The sequence below is a fragment of the Pocillopora damicornis genome, chromosome 2 (assembly GCF_964200805.1).
Source record: "Pocillopora damicornis chromosome 2, jaPocDami1.2, whole genome shotgun sequence".
In the NCBI taxonomy this organism is placed as follows: Eukaryota; Metazoa; Cnidaria; class Anthozoa; order Scleractinia; family Pocilloporidae; genus Pocillopora; species Pocillopora damicornis.
The window spans coordinates 18,970,744-18,988,651 of NC_142671.1; the positions used below are offsets into that span (position 1 = coordinate 18,970,744).

General features: G+C 37.7%; 1 protein-coding gene across 2 annotated transcripts in view; it reads right to left on the minus strand.

Moving 5' to 3' along the window:
• The window catches only part of LOC113667457 (cilia- and flagella-associated protein 46), a 45,650-nt gene extending 27,758 nt beyond the window's left edge, over nt 1–17,892 (minus strand). For both annotated transcript variants that reach the window (XM_089196152.1, XM_089196151.1), the window contains exons 1-24: nt 17,596–17,892; nt 16,035–16,166; nt 15,041–15,105; nt 14,735–14,899; nt 13,942–14,065; nt 13,756–13,850; nt 13,055–13,219; nt 12,233–12,329; nt 11,418–11,516; nt 10,997–11,074; nt 10,652–10,764; nt 9,852–10,080; nt 8,450–8,700; nt 7,929–8,250; nt 7,093–7,235; nt 6,484–6,696; nt 5,994–6,237; nt 5,406–5,555; nt 5,197–5,307; nt 4,253–4,440; nt 3,547–3,687; nt 2,359–2,536; nt 1,466–1,619; nt 700–869 (exon numbers count right to left, since the gene is read on the minus strand). In XM_089196152.1, the coding sequence (XP_089052278.1) occupies nt 700–869; nt 1,466–1,619; nt 2,359–2,536; nt 3,547–3,687; nt 4,253–4,440; nt 5,197–5,307; nt 5,406–5,555; nt 5,994–6,237; nt 6,484–6,696; nt 7,093–7,235; nt 7,929–8,250; nt 8,450–8,700; nt 9,852–10,080; nt 10,652–10,764; nt 10,997–11,074; nt 11,418–11,516; nt 12,233–12,329; nt 13,055–13,219; nt 13,756–13,850; nt 13,942–14,065; nt 14,735–14,899; nt 15,041–15,105; nt 16,035–16,166; nt 17,596–17,763 (3,795 nt within the window). In that variant the 5' untranslated portion in view covers nt 17,764–17,892. The remainder of the gene's footprint in view (nt 1–699; nt 870–1,465; nt 1,620–2,358; nt 2,537–3,546; nt 3,688–4,252; nt 4,441–5,196; nt 5,308–5,405; nt 5,556–5,993; nt 6,238–6,483; nt 6,697–7,092; nt 7,236–7,928; nt 8,251–8,449; nt 8,701–9,851; nt 10,081–10,651; nt 10,765–10,996; nt 11,075–11,417; nt 11,517–12,232; nt 12,330–13,054; nt 13,220–13,755; nt 13,851–13,941; nt 14,066–14,734; nt 14,900–15,040; nt 15,106–16,034; nt 16,167–17,595) is intronic.
• Nucleotides 17,893–17,908: the final 16 nt, after the last annotated feature.

Sequence of the window (17,908 nt, forward strand, 5' to 3'; positions counted from 1 at the left end):
ATTAAAATACACGTATTTGCCCCTAAAAACCATATGCGTATAATGTAACAGTTGCACGCGGGAAACCACACGCATTATTCCAACGTATTACACGCGCTTGGCACGCGTGTAGGTGCTGCAATATACCTGAGTGGTACTGTATGTCCAACAGGCACAAAACACCTCACTCGAGGAACATTTTCGGACCTCATTCCTTACTCAGTATGGATGGTCATCGCCTCCCGCACCTCTCCTCCCTCACAAAATGTTTTGCTTTACCCCCCGCAACCCTGGAACAACATTCCAGCCTGATCTAACGTTGCGTGGAGGTTAGTTAGAAGAGTTAAATGACTACATCGCTGACACGGACATTCACGATCGCTATACACTCCCGAGAAAGGCTATACCCCTTTATCTCCTAAAATCTGATGGTCAATTCTCTCCTTTTGTTGCCACACACTTCTATTTAAATTAGTTAAGATAATTTGGTGTCAGATCAAGATAACAATTTCTACTTGATAAGTTTGAAAATGCTCCTAATCCGTTTGCTGAATAATGGCTGGGTACCCATAGGAAGAAGTTACATGGAAATCACTTTTGAGAGTTAAACCTAATGCACAACCATTCCTTCATTTGTCGCATTCTATTTGAATAGATAAAAAGGATGTTATCGAGGAAAAAATAACTAAGAAAAAGTAAGAGAGCATAGTCCCCCTTCACCTTGTCAGCATAAGCCTGGAACAACACTCCGTACATGGCAGCACGTAGCATCAGATCCTCATCATAAGCGCTTGGTATCGCTGGAGGTTTTTCCTCCTGTTCTACACCCAACTTGCTCTCTTTTGAATCTTGTTTTTCAGTCTTAACTCCTTTACTTCCAGTTTTGTCTCCTTCAAAGAAGAATAGTATACTTATCGTTAGCGACAGTCAAATTTAGTCCATGAAGATAACATCAGGTACCAACTGAAAGAATTTGCTCATCCCTCTGGATGGGTAGTTGTCAAAACACGGATTTCTTATAGAATCTTTGGCACATATTTCTGTTTTCGAAAACAATACACAAAAAGCCTGCGCCACTGGGAAATTCTATCTACTTCTCATATTCCGTTAAGCGTCTCTAGGACTCACAAAGAAACCAGATACATGCAAACACGCTCTCATTTGATCTATCTGCGGTAAGCGCATACACCTTATAGAGAGACACTTAGGACTTATCACTCACTTTTGTTCAATCCATTTTAACCTTTTACCTCCCATGAGTGACCAAGATAGAATTTCTCCTTACAATATCAATACAATCAAGCATAGAAGTGATGAGAATAAAGTAAAATGCCAATTAGGGGAGTATTAGTTGATCCAATACCAAATTCTCCAAATTGACATCATAAGAATTGTATGGCAAACAGTAAGGAGAATTGCTGATGAGATCTTGGGAGTTAGAGGGTTAACAGGATATGGCGGTGTTCAAACATATCGTTATAAATACCAGGTTTGCCTTTATCTTTGTCTTTGTCCTTTTCCTTCTTTTTATCTCCCCCAGTTTTATCTTTAGTTTTCTTCTCTTTCTCGATCTTGCTGCTAACGGGTTTCTTCGAAGGTTTCTTTTCTGGGGATGATGATTCTGTTTCTTCATCTTCATCCTAATGGGATGAACAATAGACACGGTTTCTAGTTTAAACTATCTAGAGCAAATTAGAGGCAGGAAAACCCTACAATTATCTGGAAGCTCTACCCTTTGCAGTTTCATACGATTGGTGTCAGTGCGCTGAAGTCTATTGTATGTTAACCCAAAAAAAAAAAAATATAGCGGATTGGATTAGACTAATAAAGAGCCGGCCCGTAGGATTTGTGTGTAGCATGGACTTTGACTGAGTGTGTGCGTTCGTGGCTCTTTGTTATCAGAGGTTCGACTGAATTTACGCCATAAAATCTCAAGTAATAATAATTAACAAATAGATTTCATGTTGCCGTGTGTCTGTTTCGTAAAAGATCGTGGATGACGTCAAAATATGGTGAAAACAAAAGAGTCGCATACGAGGAGCAGCCGAGTGTGTCATTGATGTTCTTACCACAATTTAACGTCTTCTGTGATCTCTTGCTAAACAGAATCAAGGCAAATGACATATATTTATTTAATACGATAAAAGAGCAAAAGTGCTGTTAATAGTGACGTCATCTATTCGTCTGTCCTCCAATAAATCATAAGTGAGAACCAATCAAATTGCGTTTATAAATCAGCTCACCACGTAAAGTGAAATGTTCGACACGGTACGAACTTACAAATGTTTTGTGCTCTAATGAATATTTTCAGGAGTACGCTGAGGTAAAGTATTTAAAAGAAAAAAAAAATCAATCAGTGTTATTCGACAGCCGACTTACGTCATCCTCTTTTCCTACTTCATTGGCAGCAACTGCAGCGATACACTCCAACACAGCTTCCATGGGCTCTTTGAGAAGCTCTCGTTCGATGGGCTCCACAATGAATGGCTTAATAGCATTCCAGTAATGACGGGCAGCAGCAATCACTAAATCGTAGTTTCCAGCTTTTTGCCCAAACCTAAGATGTGACACAGAGAAATCGTGCGCAAAGAAGTAGATTTTGTGTTTAACCTCAGGCGGAGTCATTAACGCGGCATTAACTTACATTTACCTACTTGAAGTATAAAGCTTTTGCCTTTATAAAGCGGCTTATATTCGAGAGCAGCGGTGATTCAAAATCATATTTCTGAAATCATTGACGACAACTACGGCAAATCTCTGGAAAATATTATGCGAACAGAAACATGTTTCAATTTCAAACGTTTCGCTTTTTTCGCTGAGAATCGTACTTGGTTAGATTTGATATATGCATCACGGATGATGTAGCTAACCACACTCAATCAAAAATCTCTGATGCTGGAATACACGCCCTTAGGTGCAGCTTCTATCCGAGGGTGGCATTCATTCAATTGGTAATTTTGTTTTTCATCTGCGGCATAAACCCTTAACTGCCATCGGTGACCGAAACAGTATTTCTCTCTACAATATATTAGAATATCAAGCGGACAGGTAATGAGAAAAAAAGAAAAATATCAATAAGGGGATTGTTAGATGATCCGATACCAATATTCTCCGAGCTAACATAAGATTGTATGGCAGACAAAAAGGAGGATTACTTATGTGATCTTGGGAGTAAAAGGGTTAAGATCGCTGTTTGATTGACTGTCGTGAAACCGATACCAGAGAAATTACATTAGCTAATCAGAAGAAAATGGAAAATACCCTAACAACAAAAACAACAACAACAGCAACTTTATTTGTACCCTTAAGAGCCAAAGAGAATTCAAAGTTTAGTAAAACAAGCAACCTGCCCGAAGCACAGGAAAACGCGGGTAAACTAAGTCGTGATTGGTTTCAGTCTCATCTGACAGGCTTAGAGAGTGGCGAGCTTTTTTCTGTACCATAACAGAGCGAACATAAGAGAAATCAGTGCAATCCCAGTTTACAGTCTACACTCAGTCGTATATTATTCTAACTGGGTGAATCGTACGTTACGGAGCTAACACAGTACAAAAGCACGGGTATTACCTGCATGCATTCACAAAGCAGACTAGTGCGTCTCTCCTTATCTCATTCTTTCCCTGCATGTTTTTCATGAGGCTTTGTCCCATCACAACGCTAGCGTAATACAACATCTCCTGCTCTACCACAAGTTTGTGCTGAAATGTGCTGCAATTCAATTGAATGGTGTCATTTTAAGCGTCATAAAATGACAGGGATTGACATTACGATTTCTATCAAAACACAAGAACTTGATATGAAGCAAAACTAAATCACATTGGCTCCAGAAAAATGATTCAACCACTTCCCTGCTTTGAGTGTAGAAAGGCAAAGAAAATTTACAAGCGTTATAACGGACACAATCTGCATAATATTGCCATGGGCGTTTTAAAAGAATGGTGGGGTATACTAAATGCGTAGAAACTACCTTTTAGAATTTAGACATGATCTAAGTATTTTATTGACAGGACAAATAAACATACATATCAATATGATAAAAACTTCAAGCAGAATGGTAATCATGATAAAAAAGGAATGACGCGTGAAGAAAAATTTACAACGATGGAAAGGTAAATAGGAAAAGAGAGAAGACTATCACGCAGAAAAGTGATGGAAAAGGGTCAAACAGGACACTTTCAACATGCCAGTGACAGAGGCTAAATTAGCTAGATTAGCACTAAAAGAGAGTTCCCAGTTAGAGAGAGCGGAAAGAGAAGTAAGATTGTTCTCGCACCTATCTGGTTTCTTGGGTTGTCGCTTAGCTAGGCATTTATCACTGTCGGCAAATTCCACAGCCCTCTGTCCACAGTGAAGCACTAGTGAATGATTGTCAGCATTGAAAGCCAACACCGACAGCCTGCTCCACATCTGTAACTCTACCAGACCGTCACTCCACTGGCAGCCATCTACCATTTTCACAGTCTGCAGAAAAAAAAACCCAATTCAATTGCCAATGATTTAGTACGTTCGTTGTTGATGAATCATCTCGAACGAATATTTCCGAAGGAAAAGAAAAGCTAGTTCAATTCAACAAGCAGAAATACAGAGGCTCTACTCTAATAAGAAAAAGAAAGGGAGGAAGAAAAAAAAAACAAAACAACTGAAGGTGGTCAGCCGGTAGAAAGAGGGGCACGATGGGAAGAAATGGGTCTCAAAGCTCAGGATCATATGCAATGGTGGAGAACTGTTGATGCTTTATGCTTCAGAGAATCTCGATGAAGAGAAAGAAGAATTTGTTGTTATTGACTGCAATTGACTCCGTTGCACCAGATAATTGGGGTTTTAGGAGTTATCTAAGTCACTTTTTTTTAATGAAATAAAGAATTGATTCTCGAGTGGCACTTCAGGTTGATAGACTTCATGGGCTACATTTCTTTCAATCGCCATTTGATGGATATTGTGGCAACAAATAAACAATTCCACAGGGGGAGTACTTGATAACAAGACAAAACGTTTTCGCTTTACATTGTATTTACTGCCGAAGAGAAATGGTAAACCAAACCAAGCTGGAGTAGAATTTCCCACAGACCCTTCACAATTTCCCAGATAAGTTCCTTTCCAAGTCAAGGACACTGACATATCTATTCTTTGACAACATTCGTTTATTTTCAAGGGAAACTTCTCAAAGGGAACTTATTGTTGTAACGAAGCTTGAAAGAGCATGAATCACCGACTCACCTCGGCAAGAGTAGGACATGTACCAGTGAATTCTGGGAGGCCATTGTTCTGTAGAGACAGCATCTCAACCGCACACAGAGCACGGCACATCGGGCCCTGGCTATGGGGATTCTAAAAATTAAAATTTGAACACGAAATTACTAACTTAAGCAGACGAGAGGGAGGAAGAACTTTCAAAACTGCAATAGTATACGGTAGCAAAACCTAACCTCATCATCACGACCAAGATTCTTTGCCATCTGCTGATTCAACATCTGCTTACAGAACACCCAGGAAGTGATTAAGGGATGGCGAGCACCGATCGGTACTAGGTTTTTTGGCTCTTGGCCATTAGTTGTGTTTAATGCATACTCCAACACCTGAACAGTGCAGAACGAAAATAAAGAAATCGTATTACAAGTAACAGGGCCCGAAATTAACTTTTCTACGCCAGCGCCAAGTGGCAATTGAACATTTTTGTTTCAATTCACACAGCGTTGATCACTAGGCCACAAAGTTTCCCACAAATAACGCGAAACCCGCCTCTAAGAAGGCTAAGCACTCCACAGAAAGCGCTTACAAAGAAGTGATTTTACAGCGAATTTCCAAAGCGGCGCGACGACTGGTCGAACAAGAGAGAAGAAAATCTTCGACGCTTCACAGGATTGGAGCCTCATCTTCGCGACTTTAAGTGTCTTAATGACGCTCCACGATAGAAATATACAGCCATACTTGGAAACAATTTCTCGTTCAAATGAACAAAATTTTCACGTATCCCATTCAACATGTACTAGATTGTTATGGAAAAGTTCCCTTACATCTAATGCTTGTTTCAGATCGGGTGTAGCTTCAGGATCGATCGTAACTGTCTGTAGTGATCCTTTTGATTGTCCTCCCTTGGCCCCTTTCCCACTCTGACGTCCCTTTACTTTCTCAGTCTTCTCACTCTTGTCTTTACTGGGTGTGGCTGATGCTGTGGGAGGGGTGGGAAGAGCTGGGATCCACGGCTGCATGTAACCTTGAGCAATGGCATTACAAATTTGGCACAACAATATTGTTTCACTGTTGAAAAGAAAAGTTTGAGCTGAAATCTTCCTCAGAAGTAGTTTTACTGTATTTTAATACTCACTCGCACAGGCAGTTGGAAAAATGTTGAGACACCTTGGTCAAAATATGCACTTGGTATCGTATTGATACCAAATCGTTTCATTAACCGCGTGAAAGAACTCTTCTTTCATTTAACTTCCTTTTCCCAAATATGTTGAACCTGTTTCACTGCAATCGATAGCCTCATGAAAACATTCTCACCCTGCATGTCCGGTAAGCTTCACTGCTTCCAAAACAGGCGAGAATATGGGAATGACTTCCTTGTGTCTGCCTTGTGACAGCATGTGGGTTGCATAGTTCCACAAGTACACAGCTGAATTGCAAACAAGCCATGACTCTTTCAGCTCTACGCCGATTTCAGCGGCTCGCTGGAAACTGTAAATCACCTCATTCGACAAAGACGAAACCCAGTTGCTAACAGAATGGGGGAAAAATATGTGAAACATAAATCTTGACAAAACTGACCACAATAAGAACATCGTCGCCGTTCTTTGAGAAGTCACGCAATGCTCTCTCTCTCAGAACGAGCATTGCGCGACATCCCAAAGAACGTTTGTGAAAGAGAGTGGCAGAACAGGAGTCCTTTTGATGCGCTTATCAGGCACGTGGAAGTACACGCGAAGCGAGCACGACTGCCGCGAGGCGCATCACTCGCGAGGAAAGAAGCGTGAAAAGAAGGGAGATCTTTCAAGATCACAAAAAGATAATGAAATTGAGCGCTAGATGGGTGTAGATTTTTTGTATGATTTAACATCGCCAATTTTAATTTAAAGCTGCTATTTTGAAAAGAGATACATGTATGTTGCTTACCAATAGGAGACCCATTCTGGCATATCATCAAAATTGACGAGCTGATCACCGTATCGCTTAGGGCGCAGCTTGATGGTATCCTCAGGTGGCACTGGTTTGTCACCCAGTTGGACTCCTTCAGTTCTTAGTAACTGTACCAAAGCCTGTAGGGAAGGGACCATTATAAAGGGAGGGTTAGGGGTCACCACGATACAAAAAAAAAACGTAATGCGAGGGGAAAAGTACGCTAAATAATTAACCCACAATGATAATCCAGGGCTGTGGTGTAGCATTCATCTGTTAAACTTCGACTTACTTCATCAGAAGAAAAAAGCCTAAGCAAGAATTTATTTAAACAAAAAGAATTCCGTACATGGAAATATTGGACTAAATTGTCATGCTGCGTACGAATAGTACCCGTAAAAAGGCCTCATAAATTCTTTCTCATGAAGATAAACGTTGTGTGATTCAGTTCTGCTGCTAAAGTTTAGTCAAATAAAATCTAGAAATTACTCAGTAGGACACACTTGATTTTTCTACTTGACCCTTCAACTCCCAGCAGTTATCCGTATAATATCCATGAATTATCCAGCAATTTAGATAGAAGTTGTTATCTTCATCTAAAACCTAATCCTCGAAACTAATTTACCAGGAAATACGTACCAGCTTTGGGGGGGGGGGAGGATTAACGATGCGATCTTGAGATTTAAAGAATTAAAGCTGATAACATTTGATCATTTGTTATAATCAGGACCGCCTTCGTTACTTAGATCTTCACAATGGCTTCAAAACCATTCCAAAAAGTCAGATTCTGATTTTAGATAACTCTCGTCTTCTATGAACTTCAGTTTACGAACCTCAGCAAAAATAAAACGAACTTCAGCCAGCGTTCTCAACAAATCCTGTTCCACAGTAAATGCTGTCATGCCCTCGGGATACAACAGTTTCATTCCTGTTGCATCAAGTCTGCCGCCAACTTCGCCTGGTAACGGCGACTTACTCCCTGTTGGATCATCTCTCTCATTGTTACCTTCACCATTTTTCTCTGATGTGCTGGTAGATTGTCTCTTCGACCAACGATTGTCGTCATAAAGAAGGCAGAATCTAGCAGCAACGCGGGCAACATCCCAGACCTGCTGTTTACGCGCAGTCTTGGCTAAATCTGCCCAAATACGAACTCTAGTGGAACAAAAAGAACTTTTATCAATTTTTTGGCCGAGCAATCTGTTGTTTCATCCTCTTTTGGTTCATCTAACACTTACACTTACTCTCACATTGAAAATTTGTAGTTGCAAGAGATAACAATCTCTTAGTAGTTGTCGTAGCTTAAGCACTGCAAATGTCAGTAACACATGTGTTTGTGTATTTTTTCCTTCACCTTTCTTGATCGCTTTCATCTCCCAGCCTCTTTAAATGACCAGCAGCCTTGCTGACTCCCTTCTCAAACTGCTTTGCTCTTCCAGCCAATCTTCCTAATGCAGTAGGTGGACCTTTCCCAGTAGATGGGTCCTTTGTATTACTCTCACTGTCAAGCACATGCATGAAGGCATCCGGTGACAACGCCTCCCCTGCCTTCACTAAGGAAGCTCTCTTCATACGAACTGTGCTGGAGTCATCACTAGCCCTCGCCTGTAAGTTGGCAGCCATGTTATTATTGTGGATTTCATTATTACAAAATGTAGCGCCTAAGATTTCCAAGCCAGGGCTCAAAACCGGACCTCTAAATTAGAAGTTTTGCATGACTATTACACAATCGCATTTCTTACAGTTTTTGTAGAGAAGTAAGCAAATATTAAAGACCTTTGAATCCTTTGACTCCTAAGAGTGACAAGCATCTAACTCCTTACAATATCTCGACAAAATCACAGGTTATGGTCGAGAGAATACAGGAAATAATCACCAACTAGAGAAGCTCTTGACTGTGAAACAAATTCTCCTTTTCAGTACATCAGGAAATATACAGAGGACAGTAAGGAGAATATGCATACTGATGCTAGGGTGTAAAGGGTTCATCAGCTTCATCAACAAATAGATTCCATGTTACCGTGCTTCCGTTCAGTAATAGATCAAAGATGACATCAAAATGTTGTAAGAACAAAGAATCGCACGAGACGCTCTCAATTGTGTCACTGATGTTCCCACCACATCTTACCGTCTTCCGTGATCTATTACTGAACGGACTTGCGGCAATATGGAAACTGTATTTTTTTATATGATAGAAAAGCAAAATTAACAAAATATTGTTAATGGTGACGTCATCTATGCGTCTGTTCTCCAACAGATCACAAAGTAAGAACCAATCATAAGGCGTGAATGATTCAGCTTATCATGCAACATGGCCTTATGGGTTATAAGCCATTATACTATCGCGCATGAAGACAAGTTAAACCGGAAGTGTTTTTGTACATTGTAACATTCCGTAAAATAATGTTGGGAAGATTTCTCTATAATTTGGAGCGTTTTCGATAAAACAATTATTCCACCCGAACTATCATCTCATATCCAACGCGCGCTCGTGGAATAATTTTTTAGTAGATTGACTGATTGATGCACCACTCATTTGAATTAAAACAGTATGTCGTATATGATGTTACTATTGATGTTTTCTTAATTTCAATGCTTTCTCATGCTTTCTGTTGAAAATTCTCTAAATCTTTTGCAACATAAAAGTATGACAAGAAAACTGCACTGATTGAAATCTTGAAGGTGCGTAACCACACAAGAGAGTCAGCCCGATTAAAATCTCAGCTCTTTGTTAATCAAAAACTCGGGATTCTAACCTGCTCTATAATCATAGCAGCCAAATCTTCAGGCCTTTCAGGAGTTTTGTAAAGAGTGGCTCTTAACTGTAGCCTTGTCAGGGCAGTGCGTAATCTATCACCATACTGTCCTGAGTCATCCAGTTCAAGCGCCTTTCTTAGATGTGTGACAGCATACTCCAGTTGATCTTCAGCCTCTTCACATTTAGCCAGTTCTGTGTGCATCTGGCATCGTAACAGAACCAACAAACTAAAGGACAATATATAAAACAAGAAAAGATCATGCTTACTCTTTAAGCAAAAATGCAATATTGAGCAATTAATGTTAATGTTGATGGTGTCCTCTAACGCACCTTATAATGGCTTTATAACACTTTGCAGGGGACTTTAGCCATACTGCAATTTAGGAATTTTTGGAAGCAAGACCAGACAACAACACCAGAGCTACATTCCCTACCATTTACAAGAAGTGCGCATGTTCTTTAATGTCACCTGCTAACCAGCACATATTATGTGCAGGAGACAGGGCCTACAGTTTTATTGTCCTTACCCGAGGGGACTAGAATGTCATAACAAAGGCAGCACATTCTCCTTAGTTTTTTTAAGACCCTGAATGTTGGTTGGTCTAAATCAATTTATCAAATTAATTTATCAAATTAATGAAAATTATCAAACTTTCATGTATTTTACATGAATCTCAAAGATAAAAATACCTAATTAAGAGTTATATTTTTAATTAGAGGTATTCTTTTAACATTTGGAAACAAAATAATGAAAAGGTTTTCTGAAATAAAAGTTTGTTGTGCATTTGCTTAATGTACCTATCAATGTCTTCCAAGGCTTGTGCAGCAAGGGTAAGGGGCTTTCTCACATGATGTCGCAAATTTGACTGCAGAAGAGGCAGGGTAAGATTCCACATTGTCACACATCCTGTCTGTAAAACAATAAAATTAACTTTCATCACAGTACATAGCATACCTTAAATAATCATAACATTATACCTCTTCATTCTTCTTACTGGTCTGAATTACCCTTCCATAGAGGTGTCCTCTCTTCCCCTCAACAAATGTGTTCATTGGGCAATCATAAGTACAGAAAGTGTTATCAATAAACATTAGTTACAGTGAAAAATTAAAGTCATTTATACAATAAGAAAGTTATCAGACCTGTATAATATTTGGATTTCCGGTTCTAACAGCTGTCATTATACATTGTTCAAGTTTTCTGATTGCTTGAATACGTCTCTGAAAGAAAACACATAACCATAATGTGATATTGTAAGCCTAACATTCATTCTGGACAGTTCCACCCAGTCACCATCTGAACAGAGGTAAAAAAGTTGGGGTTGGTTATTTCAATAAATGAAGTCTATAGGATGCACTTTTGGACAATCAATATACCTTGATATCTCTTTATAAGTTTGTTTTGTTTTGTTTTTTTTTTTTGCAGAACTAAATGTTTCTATTCCTCATACATGCCAGTAAAAATCAAAAAATAAAATGTGAACTTTGGGTGGCTACAAAACTGAAAAATGGGTGGCTCCAAGGTACACAGGTTCACCCTATGTTTTTTTAATAAAATACTTGCCTCCACCACAGATTTGCTGTAATTTTCTTTCTTTTTGCCAAGGGACTGAACCATCAACTCACACTTCATGAACTCAATTTCCAGCAATGTCTCAGAAGTCTGAAAATACATGATACAACTTTAGATTTGTCTTTAAAAACTTAAACATGTTCAAAATCAATAAAACCATAAGGCTCATTGGTATTGAAATATAAGAATCCCTTACGGGGTCTTACAATTCTACTATCTTGACCAAACCATCTTCTTTCTTTAAATCCTGATGTTTTTTATCTACTAATTCCAATCCCCTGCCACATTCATTTTAGTCAATTCAAAAGACAACTCTCTGCAGATCCCTTGGTTCTTTGATGCAATACATCTTGCTTCCCACCATGCAAAATGCTTTGATCCTGTGTTTGGTTCAATTATTTACAATCCCAAATCTGGCTTCCCTCCTCCCCTAAATTCCAGAATCACTAGACAACAGACTGAAACCTTAATGGGGAACATCTTTGACTCTCTAGTGAAAACCCATCTTAACCCTTTACACCCTTAGAGTATAAGCATCTAATTTCTCCTCGCTGTATCACCCCTGAATCACACAGTTAGGTCACTAGAATAAAGAAAATGATCACCAACTAAGAAACTCTTGATTGTGAAACAAATTCTCCTTGTCAGCACTTTAGGAAATGTAAATAGAATAGTATGGAGAATATACATACTAATGTTAGGGTGTAAAGGGTTAAGGGTGTAACGTAATAGTTCAATCAAATCACCCTACCAATTGCAAATGATGAAGATTTTATCAATGCCTTGATCAACAAACTACTACTTGCCTTAACACCCCCTTTAAGATTTTCAATACAGTCTGAGGCTAAATCATGCCTATCATGCTCCAAGCAGAGTCTGGCCAACTCAATGAGAAGTGGTATCCTGAAGAAGATTGAGTGTAGAAAAAATCAGATCAATTAATAAAGCAGAGTTCACTCTTTATATAACTCACATGCAGCTTTTTGGAGCATTGGTCACTATGAAAATGTTCAATACTACTAGGAGATATTTAACCAGACAATGACTCTGTTAGTGTCTTTCCTGGTGTTCCGTTTAACCTGTGAGATTTTTTTCCAAACTTGTGAATTCATAACATTGTCTGATGTAATTTCAAAACCTCTAAGCAGTTACTGCAGTTGTATTAGTATGTGCCATCATAAGTAGTACATTTTAGCTGTAAGTGTTTGATTAGAGAACACTGCGCTGTACTTATATTAATATGTGCTGTCACAAGGGCTTATTGTAATTGCGAAACAAAACAAAATGAAATGAAAATCTGTAATTTGCAAAATGGATATATTCTGATGATTTGCAAAATAGGAATCTCAAATTACAGATTTCTATTATGCAAATCATTAGCATATGTCCATTTTGCAAATTACAGATTTCTATTTTGTTCAGATTTCATTCCATTTTGTTTCATTTTGTTTCATCTTGTTGCATTTCATTTTGTTTTGTTTCATTGTGTTGCATTGCATTTTATTTCATTTTGCAAATTACAGTAAGCCATCACAAGTGGTACATTTTAGCTGTAAGTGTTTGATTGGAGAACATAGCGCTGTACATTCTAAATATCAAATATGTGGTTGCAGAACTGTTTTATTCACCTGTCATTACTTCCAACAACATAAGGAGAGCTGGCTTTGCTGGTTGACGTACTTGTAGACATGGCTGTACTAGCTCGATCTGTGGCATCCACCCCCTTGACTATTGATTTGTAGATTTTGTTTAGTTCTTGTTCTATGTCAACTTTTTCATCTGCTTCAATCAAGCTGTTGACAAAATGTGACATTTTTCAATTGAAAATTGTTAACAATACTAGAAGTCTTTGATAGTTTCTGTGTGTATGAGAGTTTGCACATTTATCAACTTGAAGGCATTTCTAATTTTACTATTGCTAGCTTCAAAAAAAGATTTATCAGGGTAAGGATGTCATGATGCCTAAGCCTTAATGACTGACATTGATTTTAAAACTGAACTTCTCTAAGGGTTAAAAATTTCATACATGCCAATTTGTAGACAATGTACAGAAACACTAAAAACATGAGATGATTATTGTTTGGCTCAAGATGCCCTAATCTAAATTCAGAAAGTGTGACTTCAAGATAACACATTGTACTTTTACAGATGATGACCAAGAAATATACAAAGTTTCAAAACGTAATGTACATATCTGTACAGCTATATTTTTTGTGGGAATTGAATAATTTGTACTACACATGGATTTGATGAAAACCTCTTGGCACCATATTCTGAAGAATTCTAATTCAACATATCCCTTTAAATATGTGTATTTATCACAACTCACGTTCTAAGCCTTTGGATCTTGTAGAACATGTACAACTCATTGGAAGCTCTTGCTTCTTTTGATGTTTTTGACAAATCAATCAGTCGATGACAAACCTAGCAGACAGAAAAATAGTACATTAAGACCAAATGTGAAATGTAAAGAGTAGAAAACAAGATCTGAACATTTGATCATTGCAGACCTCACCTGCAGTCCTAGTACAGTTGTGTATAATGAAGGAACATTACTTTTAGTGAATGCCAAAGTGGCAATACTGATTTGAGTGGCATCTTCTTTACGTCCTGCATCCACATGGCATTCAATCAATGCACTATTCAGAAGAAAGCATTCAGTTAGTTACTAAGACAAAGGTGAGACTGACCTTGAAGCCATGTACAAAACATAATCATGATACACATTAAAAAATGACTGAAAAAGTTCATTGCAGAATTAATATGTATATGATTTCAAAGTTATGTACAAAATAATAATCAGAGTCACTCTATGTCTTGGTTTGTTCCATTTTGAAAATTTGTTTGAGATTTTTAGTCATCATGATCCATACTCATCACAATAAATTGTAAATTCCATGGATTTCCAGGTTTTCCATGACATGAACAAACCTTGATGCAATACAATGTTTTCTTTTTTCATTTTAATATGGACAGAGAAACAATAAAGATAGCTATAATTATTTTTCTGTCCTTACTGTTCTAGATGACCCCTCCCAATGCACACACCCAAAGAACTCTGCCAACTCCCCAACCCCAATGTTATCATGAATTACCAAGCATTCAAGAAGAAGGACAAAAACAAGAACAGTCTTATGGAAAGAAAATAAATGTTCAGGGTGAAAATGGAGAGGAGGAGGAAGAGCTGAGAAACAAACTTCTGTCACTGATAGTACTAATTGCTTTACTGAATTGCATATAGGTCTGAATATCTAAGGACAAAAAAACAAAAAGAATAAAAAAACAAAACAAAAAAACAGAATGCTCACATCATTAGCTGAGCTCTCCAGCCATAATCTTTGTCATCAATATCATCCAGTGCTTTCACAACCTGATGCAGACTTTTAGCCAAATATTGGCGATAGTTGGGCTTAAGGAAAGGACGACAGAACTGCCAATACAGTACTGAAGCATTGTACACCAAGAAGTAGTACCTGTAATGAAATTTCTAGACTGAAGTAATGGACAGCCATTTCATGTAAGTTAATAAATTATACAAGCAATCCACAATTAATTAATATAAACATATAGAGTTTAACTAGCAATGTTATTTACAAATAGATTGCAACTCATACCTAACATTCTTTTTAGCAAAATTAATTGCCTTCAATAGGGATTCCACTGCTTTATCAAGTTGCTCCTGTGAAAACATTACAAATATGCCTAGCTCAATGAAACTGTGTCTATGCCAAAAGCAATGTCAGTCAGTGGAGGAAGTTCTATCTAGATTATGTACAAAAAGTTCACAAATTTAAAATGAGCTTTTTTGATGTTAAAGATCAGTAAGGAAGGATAGCATAAAATTAATTTTTCTTTTCTTTTCAAGAACAACTCAATATACAAAGACGTTGCACTGTTATTATTCATATGTAAACTAGCATTTGAAGCTTTTTTCCCTTACATCTTGCACCTTACAAAAAATGCGTTATACAGTGTATATGGTTTCTATGTAACTCTTTTCAAAATAACAGCACACCCATACTTCAGTTTTTAACATATTTGAAGACTGCTTTTGAACAAATAGGTTGATCTTTCAAATCTCAAAATATGGATCAAAACAATAACTGTTTGCAGCAAAATTAAAATTAACTTGTTTCTTAATCATACTTCTTCTTTCAAAATCACTCAAAGGTGAAATTGGATAAATATTGAATTAAATCAATTCATAAAAGCTCTCTGGAGAGGAACATCTGGTCCTAGTTGTTGAAAGGGTAGATAACACTATCCACTTGATAAATCTCTTTCTGGTGGATAGCACAGTATGTTTTGTTTGCACTTATCAGCTGGATAGCAAATTATCCATCAGAGGGTGTTATCCACCTTTTGAACAACTGAACCCAGGGGTTTCATTATATTTTTCAATAACAGGCTGCAATGGTGAAATAGGCTGTTGTGCCTAGAAAGGGGCCATAAAGCAAAAACCAAACATGAGAGCCTGCATGCAGGTTGAACAGACACTGGTAAGAGGTCTTACAGGTAACCATAGACTACTGGTAAACAGCTTTTAAGGAGACCCCTGGAACATGTAAAAATTGTAACAGTTATAATAGGAATAAAATCAAAACTCACTGGATTCTTAGAAGAAGTTGGAGCATTGAGCTGAGCTTGACACAAATAAGCTCGACATAGAAACTGATTTGAGGGAGGAGTCTTCTGAAAAAACATTTTTACACAGTCATCCATGACATCAAATTGACCATGCTGTACAGGGTAAAAGAAATGCATTAGTTGAAAATAGACAAATTCATAAACAACAATAAACATGTGAACAAATAAATTAATTTATATATTACATGAATGATAGTTATGTAACAGCACCTCCATAGGGTCAAGGAGGATCATTGTTCCATAGAAATTTAGAAAATTGGCCTCTCTAGAGACAAGAAAAGCAAGGAACCTTTAGAGAGCTCTCCAGCACCACCGCCCTGTGTTTGTGAAGTGAAGGGTAAGACCAAGTTGCGATGAAGTGGCATACACTTCGTAAAATTATAGAGGTTTCATGCTTTAGAAGATAGAGTAAAGAACAAGTTGTGTGTTGTGGATATGTTATTGGCCTTATTTTCACTACAGCTTAAGTGGTGTTCATTAGTGTGGAGGTCACACTCATATTCATTTCCAAAAAAAACACAGTTCACATATATGATTTTCATATTTTCACAGTCACTGATTCACCATTCCACCAGTTCATTATGAACCAATATAACGACCAGCTCCCAGTTGGCTAATGTTAGCTCAGTTGGTAGAGCACTGCACAGGTATTGCAAAAGTCATGAGTTCAAATCCCATAAAGGCCTGAAGTTTTTTAGGCCTTATTTTCACTACTGCTTGCGTGTAAGTAGTGTTAATTACTGTGAAGATTGGTTTCATATTCATAATCATTATTGTTTCCACAATACTGGTATGTTTGTTGTGATATACACAAAGGGTAAACAAAACTTTTCTTTTGTTACTGCTGCTTGTCTACAAATAATATAAAGGTTTGATTTATTTGGTATAATCATTGTTTCCCATTCACTTCTTTTTTTTTTAGATTTAATTACTAACATTTTCACTCTGCACATTTGACACCTCAGACATACCATGGTAAGATTCCTGCACAGCCCCATATTTCAACAACAACAACAACAACAACTTTTATTTCAACACGATGGTGATTAAAGCGTTGCCGCTTATGGGGTCGTGCATTTAAACTAAAACCTAAGGAATACAGTTATATGCATACAGTTCATGCATATAGAAAACAATAGCGAAAACAGTAGATTCCCTTTGGGATTACGACTTTGTTTTAAAACAGTATCTATGGGGTTGTGCAGAAATCTTATCCATATCAGGACCAATAAAAATTTTTCCGTTTTCACTGATTGTTATACTAAGCCTTTCCCCGTGCTAACTTAATTTTCCTCAACCGCTGAGGTCTTATTTAAAAGACCTTCAAATAGAATACTTGATTGAGCATAATCAATTAATTAAGCTGAGTGCAGACAACTCTGGTCGAATTAGAATTTACTTTTGATATGTACAATTAACAATTGTTAAAAGTTTCATGCAGGTGGAGCACTTCCACCAGGAATTCTAATCCAGTTCAAATTACGCTCCTCTAAAATTAAACAGTTGTTATAATGCGACATACCTTTTGCGCTGCTTCGGCGCACAATACGAAAAGATCCGATGAAACTGCATCGATTTTGTCATCTGACGATTGCCTTTCCTTCTTCAACTTGCTGTAAGCCTCAAACAATGCAGACTCGTCATTATCTTGCGACGCTGCGTGAACAAGTTTCCGAATATTGCTGTCCATCTTTGTGCCAAAGTTCGTATGGGTTCAAACGAATTTTAACCGTGTTTTTTACAATGTTTTTACAAAATAACCTTGAATTCGTCCACCATATTGGATTTTCTCAACACCGTCGCTATAGAAATGAAATGCGCGGGAGTTTTGATTT